Source organism: Amborella trichopoda, chromosome 8, assembly GCF_054954075.1.
Source record: "Amborella trichopoda isolate Santa Cruz 75 chromosome 8, AtrichopodaSantaCruz75HAP2 v2.0, whole genome shotgun sequence".
Taxonomy (NCBI): domain Eukaryota; kingdom Viridiplantae; phylum Streptophyta; class Magnoliopsida; order Amborellales; family Amborellaceae; genus Amborella; species Amborella trichopoda.
Genome location: NC_142343.1, coordinates 38,462,811 through 38,476,988, shown reverse-complemented (window position 1 = coordinate 38,476,988; position 14,178 = coordinate 38,462,811). Strand labels below are relative to the sequence as shown.

Sequence of the window (14,178 nt, the reverse complement as noted above, 5' to 3'; positions counted from 1 at the left end):
TTATTCTTAATCATTGGATGTGAAATTTGATGGTTGAATTTATTCCGTTGGTCAAACTCAAACTTCAAAGGAAAATTTTTCGAATTTTGTAACACACCAAGCTATCAAATTTCACATTGAATGGTTATAAACAATTGTGACCCCTTTGTATGGTAAATGGTCTTGTATAATGGTCTCATTATATAATCCCTTTCAATAAACCAAACACAAAAAAAAGGGACATGAGGGTAGGTTGTAAAAGTGAAATTATTGCTAATGTCTCCTTAATTTTTGAAATCAAATAAATATCTTTTAAAAAAAATTTGTGGATACTCATTTTTTTCCCCTTTTTGTATTTTCTATCTTAAGTACCCTCGCTACTGACCTAACAAGTTTGTAATAGTGCAAGGACCATTTTGGGGATTACTAAATTCCTGGAAGGTGTTCAAGAATCTCCAAAGCCGTGCTTGCATAAAGCCTTAATGGTTACAAAAAATGTTTGGCGGCCCTTAAGTGCCTAGGGATCTAGGTCACTAGGGGGCTGCCCAGAACCTCACGCATGCATATATGTGTTGTTCTCCAAATGCACATATATAGATATATGTACCAGACATATATATATTTATGCATTTATGTGTACTCCATCTAATTTTTTACACAAATATGTGCACATGAATGTGAATATGCATTATAAGTCACTGAAAATTTTGATTTTTCAAAAAATTTGAAATAGAGTATGAAGGTGAAGCCACTCAAATGTGCTTTTAGGGCGAGACTAGGAAAATTCATGGGTTCATCATTTGGCATTAAGGTCGAGTGGGGGTAGACAAAGCAATCAAGAGATACACCCCAAAAAATGAGTGAGAACTAAGACCCCTGCAATGGAGAGTTACAAATACGCAGAGGTTCATATCGAACCTCTTAGGTAGGCACCAACGTTTAACATTTTTAAGATTGATGAGGGAAGTGAGACAAGGCCCGAAAAAATACTTTTGATAGCATTCATGTTTATCTTCAAAATCCTCTACTCATATATCTTCTTGTTAGAGGGAAGGCACACATGCTGGGTTGCAAACAACAATACTCATTGAAAGAACTCCAGATTTGTAAATGTCCTCATCATCATCAAATGTAAGGGGTTTTATACAATTTGTTAGCATTTCACTGAATGTGTGAATCTCGATAAACATCTGTTGTAGTCAAAGACCATCAAAATTGGCTTGGTTTTTCATATGTTGAGGACTCATATAGCAGATGGGTAGGTGAAATGGTTCATCACTTGAATACACCTTCGCAACATAATTTAACAAGGAAAGCTTAGCACTATGTGATAAAATTGCACTTTCATGAGTCAGTTTCTATTCTCCACTTAGAGCAGCATTGTTTACTTGCGTAATGAGGCTTTGTCAAGAACCAGAGAGAGAGATGTATCCCTTTAAGCATGTGAAACACAAAAGCATAACAAAATCAGATAGACTCGGCACACCTTCACCAGAGAGAATGCCAGCAAGACCAACTTAAATTATGACAAATTTAATTTTACCACTAATACTCTTAAGTATTAATAATGCATTAGTTTTAGAAAAATATCACGAAATAAAAAAAAAACAACTGCTTATATTAACCCAAAACTTGAGAAACCTGAGGAGCATTTACTCTGGAACTTTTCTCGAGAAACGGCTAAAAAGTATTTTAGAGAAGGTGACATTTAGGTTATTGATTTGAAATAAAGAAAAATATCAAATAAAGGGTTGAAACCGGTCAAAATATCACAAATTACATTTGAGCCCAAACAATTAGGGCATTTTGGTTATTTTACCTCCAAAGAGGCCTTAATGGAATGACAGAAATACGGTATTTATGCCACTGGACATACACAAAAGGTTTGTAAAATGACATAAATACATTAATTTTTTCTCATTCTTAATACCAAACAACTTAGTTTGTGATTTCTACCTTATGACATAAATACATTAATTTTTTCTCATTCTAAATACCAAACAACTTAGTTTGTGATTTCTACCTCCAAACAAGTATGGGTACTTTTGTTATTCCATTAAAGCTTCTTTGAGGATAAAATCGAAGTGCTTCTAAATATTTGGGGTTTCTATTACCATAAGCAATTTGAAAATTTTTATCCTTTTCTCAAATGTAATTTCGTGATCTTTTATAAGGGGTCTCAACCCTTTAGTGATATTTTCCTTTAATATAATGACAGATAAGGTATTCTCTTTCTACTTTTGAATCACATGGCTTTAAGGTTATAACAAACCAAAACACCACTATTTTGCAATGATTTTGACATCAATCTTTAAAATATATTTTCTCATAATTTTTAATAGTCGGAACAATTCTAAAATAAATTGATCGATACAAGCTTAGGAGTCTTGTGGTGGGAGGATCAAACACAACTATGCAAGATCTTGCTCAACAACCCTGAGAGTCAATGAAAAGATGGAACGAATTCAACATGAGTTTCTTTTGGAAGCGTAGGTTTGAAGGCTAGGAACCCATATTTCATTCAAGGGACGAATTGGGTTGAGCATGAGAGGCTCAAAGGACTTAGCTAATGTATAGCTGAATAAGAGTCACCACAAATAAATAAAGTATTATATGAACTATGCGCCTGTTTGGGAAGCTGAAAATGCAAGTCTTGGTCATCTCACCCTAGTCCGGCTGGGTCATCTCACCCTAGTCAGCGCATTGTGGTTTTTATTTCTACTTACACCACTCCACTAGCATTTTAAAAAACTAACGGTTAAACTATTTGAAAAAATTGGTAGAAGCATGTTTTCCCCATTGAACTACCTAAAAATAAATAATAAATAAAAAGAAATAGGAGAAATTATCGTAAATATACATTAATTTAAGTTTAATTAGAAAAAAAACCCCAAACTTTTGTTTATCTTGTCTGCATTATTTTTTCTCATTTTTGTTTTTTTTACCAAAATGACCTTCACGGTAGTCTTATTACCGTAAAACTTAGGGAATTTTATACGGTACTTTTAGTACCGTAATACTCAAGGGCATTTTATACGGTACTTTAAGTACCGTAAACTTACACTAAGCCTTAAACGGCATTTTAAGTACTGTAAACATTAACCCATATTATACAGTACTTAAAATGCCGTAAACCTCATTTTGTTTATCTCTTTTATCTTTAATTATTTTGATGTTTATCTATTCTTTCTCTATTTAATTCTTTTTTATATTTATCTCTTTTTTCTCTCTCTAATTCTTTTTTATCTCTTTTTTCTCTCTCTATAATCTTATCATCGTTTCTTTAGAGAGAGTAATCAAATGCTGACTTCGTTTTTATCTCTTTTTTCTCTCTCTATAATCTTATCATCGTTTCCTTAGAGAGAGTAATCAAATGCTGACTTCGGCTATGCAAAACAGAGGACATGATCTATCTAAGGAAACGATGGTGAGATTGTAAAGAGAGAAAGAAGAGATAAAAAAGAACTAGAGAGAGAAATGAGAGAAATATTAAAAAAAATTATAGAGAGAAATAAGAGATAAATATTAAAAAGAATTATAGAGAAAAAGAAGAGATAAACCCAGAAAGAATTAGAGATGAAATAGATAAATATAATGAGAACAGGATTTACTGTATTTTAAGTGTCGTATAAAGTGTTTTAACTTTTACGGTACTTACAGTACCGTAATTGGCTTCACGGTTTTTACGGTACTTAAAGTATCGCAATATTACTTGAAGTTACTACAATATTTAAAATACCGTATAAAATGATATGTATTACTGTAGTAAGGTCATTTTAGTCAAAAAAAGAGAAAAAAAAAAGCTGAAAAGAAGGAAAAATACTGTAGACGAGTTAAACGAAAGTTTGAGATTTTTTTTCCACTTAAGCTTAAATTAATATATATTTGTGATAACTTCTCAAAAAATAAGGATGAGAAACAAAATATTCATTTACCTAACTTTCATTTTCTTTACAATTTGGACAAAAATGCAAGTCTGAGTAACTTGCGTTTTCCCTCGAGCTTTTTGCGAAATTTACAAGAAAATCCCATTGTATTATCAAAATTCAAAGCGGGTCCTATATATTTATAGTTTACAAAAGTCTCACTTTTTTAGAGTGTGTCTTATATTTTAATTTCATTTTATGTTTTATATATTGGATGAGTTCAAATTTGGGGAATTGGTACTTCCCACCATCTCACATTTATAAAAATAGGGACATTATAAAAACTATCACCTTATTTTTAGAAAATTTAAACAACCCATCATTTCATTTGTTTTAATACCCAAAAATCCAGTGTCAAAATTTATGATAGTTTGAAAATCTAGTTTCATCCTTAGGTATACAATTTATAATTTTGAAAATAGTAAGGAACAAGTAGATGAATAAACACTTGAAAATTATGAAAAGAGACTGACAAGATCACTCGTTAAATAATACACTATTAATAAAGAATTGTTTTTCACTTTTTGAAGGTGTACTTTATTTTGATTGTTTAGAGCATGGGCTCTATACAAGCCGCACCCTTACTTAATTGGGTTGCTACTTTATATAATGGTTTGGCTTGTATAAAGTTGCAACCCTTAAACAATCAAATTGGCGTAAAAAATTTTTAGAATGGTGCATAAATCTATATTTTTTTAAACTATAAAACTTTAAACTAGAAATAATTCAAGCATATCTATAAATACATAAAAATCTTGCAAATAAGCGGCCAATCTAATGTCTTACAAAATATACTACTTTTAACACTTAAAATCACTTAAAATCTCTTTTTTTTTAATGTCAAGACAATCAATAAAATATTTTTTCACCATCAAAATAATTTTTTTCTCTAAAATGTTACCCCTCTCTCTCTCTCTCTCTCTCTCTCTCTCTCTCTCTGACGTACCGAAACCCTTAAATCTCCATTGAATGACGCCCCCTCTCTTCCTGAAAACTCTCTCTCTCTCTCTCTCTCTCTCTCTAAAAGTTGCAGGTGACAGTAGGCGTTTATCCAGATCGCTTCCTGCTTTCTCACAAGGTATGCTGCTCTTTACGGTGACCCATGTATTTTTCTCTCTCTAAAAAAGTTATCTATTTTTATGGGCAGGTCTTGATATGGTTGTGTTTGCTGACCATGGTTTAAGTAGGGTAGAATGCTTTTCAGTTCATGCCATTTTTATGAGATTATGGTTTGTTAGGATTCCTTGTAGAAGAGTTATGTGATTAGGGTCTCTCTCTCTAATTACGCTTTCTCTCTATGAGCAAAATTGTTCTTCCGATTTTTGTGAAGTTTGCGTCTCTCTGAAAAGGAACAAAAGGAATGCATGGTGAAGTTTGCTTCTCTATGTGGTTTCGAAAGATATTGATGATTTCTCGATTTTTCATAAGCCTCTGATTCTTTAGTTTTGACCAGGCTAATACCCCTTCTTTCAGGTATTAGTAGGAATTTTTCAGTTCAGAAATCAAGGATTACCTCATTGCTTTTCTGTTTGCTACAGATTTTCTATCAATCTGTTGTTACGAATACGGTTTTGAAATTGAAATTCTCTGTCTGTTTCATTTAGTTTTCTAAGGTTTCTGTTTCTTGGTTTTGTTCTGATAAGAGCTTTGACAATTAGGGGAATTTCCGCTTTCACTTTAATTTGGCCATTTATTGGTTTTTGGGTGATAAAAGCCTGGAATTTGATCAATTGATCTCTCTTTATAGTCCTCTCATTTGTGACATCCCTTCGTGGTCTTTGAATTTCTGCAACTTCCCTTAAATGCTTGATGAAATTTCTCTCGAATTATGGCTTATTAATGGTTGATTTATGGATAAATTTTTTATTACTTCTAAACTTGAAGCACCTATCAAATAAAAAAATCCGATTGTGAAAAGCTGGATTTCAGTGTTCTCATTTCATTTTAGATGCAAATTGGTGGTGACTTTTATCTCCTTCACTAAAACTCTGTTCTATACATTTTCTTGATAAATAATATATGCAAAAATATATTATCACATAAATACACACATTGAAGTACCGATAAAAGATAAGTTATTTCCTATCAAGAATAGCAAATAACTTGACACAGATATTTGACTCGATTTCTGTGACTTACGAATATGTGTATATGAAATTTATAATGGTACTGTAGAATATGATACTTGTGAAGTATTTTCTAGTCTGTCTGCATAGCTTTTTTTTCTTTTACCCATTGCTGATTGTGACCAGTGACAATTGCATCTTATCCAGTGGGAACTAGTTCCTGTTCTTGTGAAGTATTTTCTAGTCTGTCTGCATGGTGTTGAGTTTTTTCTGTCTATTTTTTTCTTTGATGTTCTTTGAGTTTGTCTCATAGGAGAGCAACTTTATTTCATTTCGATTGAGCTAGTGGGTTTATCTTGAATCTTCTATTTGGATATTGCATGGTCTATTTGGATATTGCATGGATGAGATGTGGCTTTTGAAACTTCCACTAAGTATAGCATGTGACTCTTGTAACCAATGTGACTACATTTTCTTTGCTAAGTTGTGTGTGTGCTTGCGGGGTTAACACATTGTGGTCTCTTAGCATCATGGTAAATATAAAAGTTTTGTAGGAGAGTTGGAAAACCTAACTAGATTTGAGTGTCATACAATTGAATTGGAGAAACTAGTTAAAACCATTTTTATGCGGTTTATGTCTTTTAATCCTCTTTTACAGTAAGAGCTGAAAGTATTTGGCATTTGAAACTGATGTGCTTCAGAAGACTGGAGCTGTATAAATATTCCTGATAGTAGTATACATTGTAGTTAAGTATAAAGTGATGCATTCCTTTGTGACTTACCGCTTCGAAGAGTACATTCAATGAATGGAAGTTTTTCATCTAGTCTTGAAGGCCTTTCAGTTGTTAGATAAAATTCTTGTACTTTGTGTACTAGTGCAATCAACAAATGCATTCTCGTGCAATTTGATGGATTAGATTATTTAGTTGTCAGAAATATTTAAAAACTTGCAGGGTTTAAACGGAATGTGGCTGAGTTACTTGGACTAGGCAGCTCGACAAGTCCTGAAGGCCCCCAACTTGGGTTAATTGTTGGAAGCCTATACTGTAGCAGTATTGACCCAAGTTGCTACATTAACTTGGGCGAGTACCTTTCTTTCTTAGGAGAGTTCAGTATACTGGATGAGTCCATAAAAACTCGCTGAGTTTGAAACTTCTTTGATGTAAAAGTAGGGGAAGGAAGAGTGGTGGGAGCGCCTGCAGAAAACAATTTCTTCCATTTTCTTCATCTCTTGAGGTCGAATCTCTTTCAAAATTCACCCCTTGTCATATTTGTCTATCCTACATCAAATCCAAACATCAGATTCGACCAAAAAAATTGAAAAAAGGGATTTGTGAGATTTTTTTCAAATTAGGTTTTGGGCAAAGTTGTTTTCTTCCTTGTATTTTGCGATCCTAGCGCGATCCACCTTGAAAATTCATCCCTAATGCCTATTTTTGTGTTCTCTATGGAATCCAAAACTTACAAAAAGCATCAAAGAATCTCGGATTTTCGCAATTTTTAAGGCAATTGATAATCGAAGAAACCCTATGTAATCTGAAAACTAAACTTTTTATTTTAAATTTTTTTTATGATTTTATTTTTCCATTTTCATTTTTTCCTAACTTCTCAATTTTTTGGGTTTTTTGAGCCTTTCTAGGGGAGCCAAGCTGAGTTGCTCCAGGCCCTTGCCTAGTCCCAGAGTGAGTCCTGGTTTTTTGAACTCTGATTATCATAAAGCCTATTGAGGTTGAAACTTTCTTTCTCTAAAAAGTGGCTAATTGAAAAGATATAACCTGATAATCTGAAAAGTGTTGGAAACAGAGTTTTAAGAATCGGCAAGTGAACTTGTCACTCACTTGAGAGTAACCCGCCTCATGTAATTGCTGAGTTGGTACAGTGAGACTCTATCAAGTTCTGTGGTGTTACTTGACTCAGTTCAGAACCTGTTCTTTTCAAGTTATGGTTAGACAAGAAATCTGATGAGATGCTTTCAAAACCCATAGACCAGTAGCAACCACAGACTTAGGCAAACCAACCAGTTGTGACTTATAATATATTTGAATTTAGATGAATGGGTATACATTGCTCTTATATTTGAATTTGACCAACCGTGAAAAACTTGCGTTGGTGCATTATTGTAGCTCAATTGATAGAAAATATCCATCATCATGATAACTAAAGAAGCAGTTCTACTTATCTGGAGAGGATATGTCTAACAAAGCATAGCTTCTCCTTAATATTACTGCTTCATAAATGTGAGTTGAATTTTTTCTCTTCACGTGTTATATGGGTTTTAGCTCTCCACACTTTTGCATGTTCTTATTGAAAGTTACTCCTATCGATTCTCTTTGCTAAAGGCTTGTCCTTTTGTTTCAATGGTTGTTCAGGACATCTTTGACACACTAATTATGGAGGAACATTTCATACTCCGGGTTTCACCATCCATTGCTGAACGGATAGATCGCCTTCTCGATGAGAATCCTATGTCCTCTGAAGATAATTCATTGGATTTATTCTTCTCTGGTATTTTTATTGTTATTCTAAGATTCTTCTTTTTGTTTATTAATTTATTGATTAGAACATTTAGAGACTTGATGTTCTATATTGATTTAGAGACATGAACTTTGAAAATGTCTGTGAAACTTCATAATATGTACATATTCAGCCAATTAATGTATAATTGATTATCTCTTTCACCTCATCATGAAATGAATATTATTGGATTTGTTTCTCTCGTTATATATAACCTTGTCACGTATTCTCTTCTTCACGGCATGAGAAATCAGACACCCTGTCCCTGTCTCGAACACTGATACATATACCCGTGCTCATGCTACATGGACGAATCTTCCTTCTTAAAGTGGTTATATATAGTAGAGTTTGCTTCTTTTCTCGAACCACAACCTCAAGATCAAGAGGAACATAAGAATCCAGATACTCCTTTAATCGAGGCTTCTTCTACGCAAACCCCCTTTGCCTACCACTAGAGCCCACTTAGGTTCCCCTTCCTCATAATATAAATATTCTTCTTCTTCTCCAGAAAAATCTATTTATCTTACAATATTCTCATACCTTTTTCTTCCTATCCTTTTTTTTATTTTTGGCCCGCTTCAATGGGTCAACATCTCTCTATGAACTTGAGGCTGCAGCATGGGGGCTACATCCCCTCTATTGCTAGCCAAATGTTTTCAATATTCAACTTATGCCGACATTATAAATTCCTCCACAAAATCTGCATTGCACCCAATTCTCATCGTTTTGATTGGCCAATTCTCATCATTTTGATTGAGGGGTCGTCACTTGGTGTGACGGTAAAAGGCTCGGGTAGCCAGCACAAGAGCACAGGTTCGAGTCTTGAGAGCGGCCACTTTGTGCATAAAAAGCCAAAGGTTAGGATCGTTTCCTGCTCACCCCTCCCGAGACCCTGTGTAGGCGGGACCAGCACTAGGTTACAGCCCTTTTATCTATTTGTCACCTACTCAGTCAACAAATAACCACCAAAATCTAAAAAGTGCACAAACCACGAAATCCAATATTTTGAATATATATATATATATATATATATTCAACATTGAAAACAATGATCCAAACGCAATTTGAAAAATATCACGAAGCCCTAAACCCAAAATCAGTAATTTACCACTCTTCAAGTCTCACAATTGGTAGTCTTTTATACTTTTTGATTTCAAAAGAAATTGAAAGGTCCACAAATAATTTCTCCAGACTTTAAAATAATCTAAAAACCTTGTATTTGATTTGTCGCTCTCAAATTCAAGTAACAAGTGCCATTAGTTTTGGCGGGTTAGAATGCCCCCAAAACCCTTCTCCCCACTTTTAGAGGGAAAAAAGACCAAAAATACACCGACCTGATGGTTATTTTCTGCCTTTGGGCTGATGGCAGAGGTGCCCGCCTTGGCGTTATCAAGGCACCAGGCAGACCCCTAGTCAGAATCTTGGCCAAAAAGGTGGGAGCCTTTGGTAGGGCCCTGTCCTAAGCGCCGGCCTACCCCTAGACGATGTGCCTAGGACCTTGGCCCACCTCTAGGCACGGCTTTAGTGCTAAGGCCGGCCGAATTTTTAAACACTGTTTTTTACGTTGTTAAATATATGTGAGCTTGAAACAGTGAGCATAATTGCTGTCAGATGACTTACTCCAAGTTGTATTGGCTAGACTTGGGCTTATTATAGTTGTGGTCCAGGATGTCCATATGTTGCTGTTCTACAATGTATTTTATAGGCCTTGAACTCATGTTGCTTGGGTCACGATATTTCTTGTACTAGTTTGTCCTATTTAGAAAATGTAAGCGTCGTTACTTTGCATGAAAATGCTGGTTTGGAACTTCAGGGGTTCATTTGTGGAGGCAGTGTTAGTTGACATTATGGGTTGTGGTCTCCCTTTCACTTTCTCTTTGGTTGCACTTTGAGTTCCTTTTTAATGTGATTGGTTTACCTTGGTTTTCTTGGTTGGAGTTTTGATGTGGTCACATTTGTTTCAAACGTGGTGGTGCTTAGGATTTGGTTTCAATGGTGAATTTGTACTAGCAGCAGCTGTTGGTCACCGATCGTAGCATGGATGATGGTTCTGCCAACAGGTTTGGTGATGGTTGTGTTTTTGGACTTTGCTAGTCATGTCACAGAGGCAGTGACTTGCATGATCATTCTGATGGTGCATTTAGGTAGTGGTTGAGGAATAGGTATCGTAAAATTCATCAAATTTGGTGGAAGATTCGGTGGCATAGAGGTGGTGGTGAACTAGCTGGTGGCATTGGTGGAATTTGTGAAGGACCAATATCAATCGAGGAACAGACGATATGATTGGTGGTGGCATTGGTAGATTTGGTACTGGTCCAAGCAACCATGGCATGATTGGAAGTAGAGATGGCCTAGACAGCTTGTGCAGGCTATTTTCATTTGTGGGAAACTGCTTTACCAATCTTTAACCACTCTTTCATTGTAGTAGATGCCAACTGTGTTCTGGAAAACCTCTCTTGTTGCTCATGTGACCTAGCCTCCATGACCGCACTCCCTAACAGTTTGCACAAGTTGTTGACTTCCAGAGATAAATGCTTAGGCCCTTGATCCACTGAGTTTTAGCAGTTAGGCATTGGGTGCTTTCCCATTTTATATTTATGATAACTTGCCTTAATTTATTCTCCAAATAAGATTGAGTGATTGGCAGCACTGGCTCTTAGAGGTGAACTGTAGTTGTTGATTATAACACCTTGGATGCTTCACTATTTCGCTAACCCCCAAGGATTCTTGGTTTTAGATGGAAGGAGCGGCTCATTTGTCATTGGCAACGATCGGTTTCCAGTCTCTCTCTTAGATCTTCCCTGTATTGTGGAATCGTACAAGACTTATGATGATAATGTGCTCATCAAAACTGCTGATATTGGTCAGGTATCATCTCTTAACCTTGTAACTAAATGATCCATTTCTATTCTTTTGTCTGATTTCTTTTTTTTTTTCCCTTTTTTTGTGGCTTAAGTCCTATGTTTTTTATTAGTGGTTGGCAATGATCTCTTACTAGGCAAATTAATAGAAGTTAGTCTGGACAGATGATTATGGTGAGAGAAGAAGGCGATCCAGCTCTCGAGGGGGTTGAATACCGGCATGGCCTTACTCCGCCCATGAGGGATGCACGTAGGCGAAGATTCCGTAGGGAACCTGATCTAAACGTAGGCCTCAGCATCTAATTCTTTTTCTCTCCATAAGTTGTGTCTATATATTGTTAGATATTGGGTACTATTTTGCTATCCAAAGTGATTTATATAACAGGTGGTCTTCTTTTTCAGCCGGAGTTAGTCCAGAGGGTTGAGCGAGACCTGTTGAGTATCATGGCTGGTGGAACTGCCGAGAATGTGGATATCCTTTTCTTTAACAAAGGCTACGTGCTTTAATTCCCCATTTTTTCTATTGGGTTTCTTTTTTTTTCCTTGTTCTTTTGTAGAAAACTGATTTCATGCTCAAATGTAAATACTAAAGAAAACTCTAAAATAAAATTTAGACTTCAAATTTGAAGAAAATTAATCTTGAAAGTATAGCTATTCTTTCCCCCTTCTTCTTTTCTAATATTTATAGCCTTTTTTGTTTTTCCTTTTAAAATTTTCCTGAGGTAAAACTGATCAGCAACTATTCATTAGACAAACCCATAAATTGCAATCCTTTCAAGAAATTGCCTCACTAGAGAAATCCAAAGACTTGTCACTAACACTGAGTTCTCCCAATATTTTGTCAATAGGTTGTAGACCAATGAGCATTTTTAATGTTTATCATTGTGGTCTGTTTTTAGATCAGTTGACATGCTTATCATTGTGATCTTCCTTGACTAGCTGTTGTAGTTCACATGTTGAAGTAGTTGAGCATGAGGAAGATGCAGAAGAAGATGCTGGAAAGCAAGCTCAGCAAGATGCACCACAACCCACACCCGCAAAGCCTGATGGTCCACCAGCTGCAGTGAACAATGTTGAACCCGATAGAAGTGACTCTGATGATTCTGACGAGTCCATGTAGAGTGTGGCTTGTATATGCTGAGGTTGCATTAACTTAATAAGTGGCACTACTCCAATATGATGTATTTTAAGGGCCATTATTGATCAATGGCTGCACCTGCCCCCTTGGTGTTACTTGGGTATGGGTTGGCTTTTTTGTAACAAATTAGGAATCATCAGAGCTCTCAAGTGTCTTTAATGGTTAAAAAGGGTTTAGCTAATACGTGGTGATTATGGGGATTTAGTTTTCTTGAAGTCGGTTGAGCGCTTGGTGGTGGATTGTCTGGCTGCACAGCATAATGTCCAAGGATCAAATCCTACTTGATCAATTCCTCAACTAAAGAAAAAGGAGTATCAGTTGTGTTTAATGTTGTTTACTCTTGAAAGGATTGGTTAAAATGCAGAGAAGCACAAAAAGAAAAGACTCTTGACTTCTTGATCATTGGTCTTTAGATTACTTGGGTGTTCTCTCTCGCTCTCTCTCTGATGTAGAGTGGGTTGGGGCTTGAGATCGTTCTCTCTTTTATGGGGTGCTTTAATCCTGTTTTTGGAAAGGTGATAATGTCATTATCGATCTTTTTGTATACGGTTATAGGCTTATTATCTTTTTTTGATATATTTGCTTCTTCCAGATAATTGTATTGTTTTAAGTATGATGCTGCTATAATTCGGGTCTAATGACATTCATGTAGGCATGCCTATGATGCAGACACAAATTGACTATAACATCTTCTATGTCTTCGTATAATCAACCACTGGATCATGTATATATGGTTCTCAATCATTGTCTCACCAAAAGTAAATAAGCGACATAAGCTTATAAATGGTGAATTGGTGGTTTCAATTCATCCCGTGCTGTCATTTTTTTTCGAATGGCGCAGAGGCCTGCGGCCACATGAAATTCTTTTCCTTTACACATTTCAAAATGTGTCAAAACTGTTTGGGTTTGCTAATTGAGTTGTCAAGGTTCTAAGTAATTAAGGACTCCCTTCAACCTCTAATTCGGGCATACTGACAATATGGAAGCATTGGGTTAGTTTTGAGGTTTCGAATAAACCAAAAAGGATATTGAGATAATCTTAACAGTTTTACGAGAGTAAGACAACATCCTCATCATACAAGCTACCCAGAGAAAAATAGAAAAGATCGCTAATATCCCTTTATTTTTCCATAATTACAAAAGTACCAATTTTTTTTTAAAAAAAAAATTATGCACCTACCCTTGTTTTCTCTTTTCCTTTTATATAGGTCTAACATATCCGTAAAACCATGGCTATAGATCTGTTGCAACCGTATTGCCACCCTGGTCTTCCCCTATGTTCACAAGATAGAAAGCAAGTGGGAATGGGCAGTTCCACAGTGCTTTTGCTATGGATCTAATAGATTCATAGTTCTTTCACTACGATAAGCTAGTTCTTTGGCACTAGAAAGAGCTTGGCATTTGGGTATAACAGAAAAGAAAGGGGGGAAAATAGGTAAGAATGTAAATTTCAAAAAATATTTGCTTTTTTTGTAATTTGAAAAATCAGAGGGATATTATCAATAATTTCCCCACAAATTTATACCAAATATTAAAGCATTTCTTCTTATTTGATACGAATCCAATTTATCAAAAAAATATATATGCAAATTATTGGCATTTGCCATAGATATTTACTACTTTTCTAAGTACAAAAATGCATTACAGGCCATTGCAATCAAATTAAGATACACCTCAAAAATTTACTAGAAAAT

At 35.2% G+C, this 14,178-nt stretch overlaps 1 protein-coding gene across 4 annotated transcripts; it reads left to right on the top strand.

Moving 5' to 3' along the window:
- Positions 1–4,496: 4,496 nt before the first annotated feature.
- Positions 4,497–13,028, top strand: TAF7 (TBP-associated factor 7). 4 transcript variants are annotated; one of them, XM_088873603.1, is made up of 6 exons: positions 4,497–4,983; positions 8,341–8,476; positions 11,223–11,353; positions 11,512–11,631; positions 11,749–11,820; positions 12,302–13,028. In XM_088873603.1, exons 2-6 carry the CDS (start codon positions 8,362–8,364, stop codon positions 12,464–12,466), a joined length of 603 nt encoding a protein of 200 aa, XP_088729729.1. In that variant the 5' UTR covers positions 4,497–4,983; positions 8,341–8,361; the 3' UTR covers positions 12,467–13,028. The 4 variants fall into 4 exon arrangements, with proteins under 4 accessions (XP_088729729.1, XP_088729730.1, XP_088729728.1 ...); XM_088873604.1 differs by lacking the exon at positions 4,497–4,983 and adding an exon at positions 5,124–5,378; XM_088873602.1 differs by lacking the exon at positions 4,497–4,983 and having other exon boundaries at positions 8,322–8,476.
- The last annotated feature ends 1,150 nt before the right edge of the window (positions 13,029–14,178 follow it).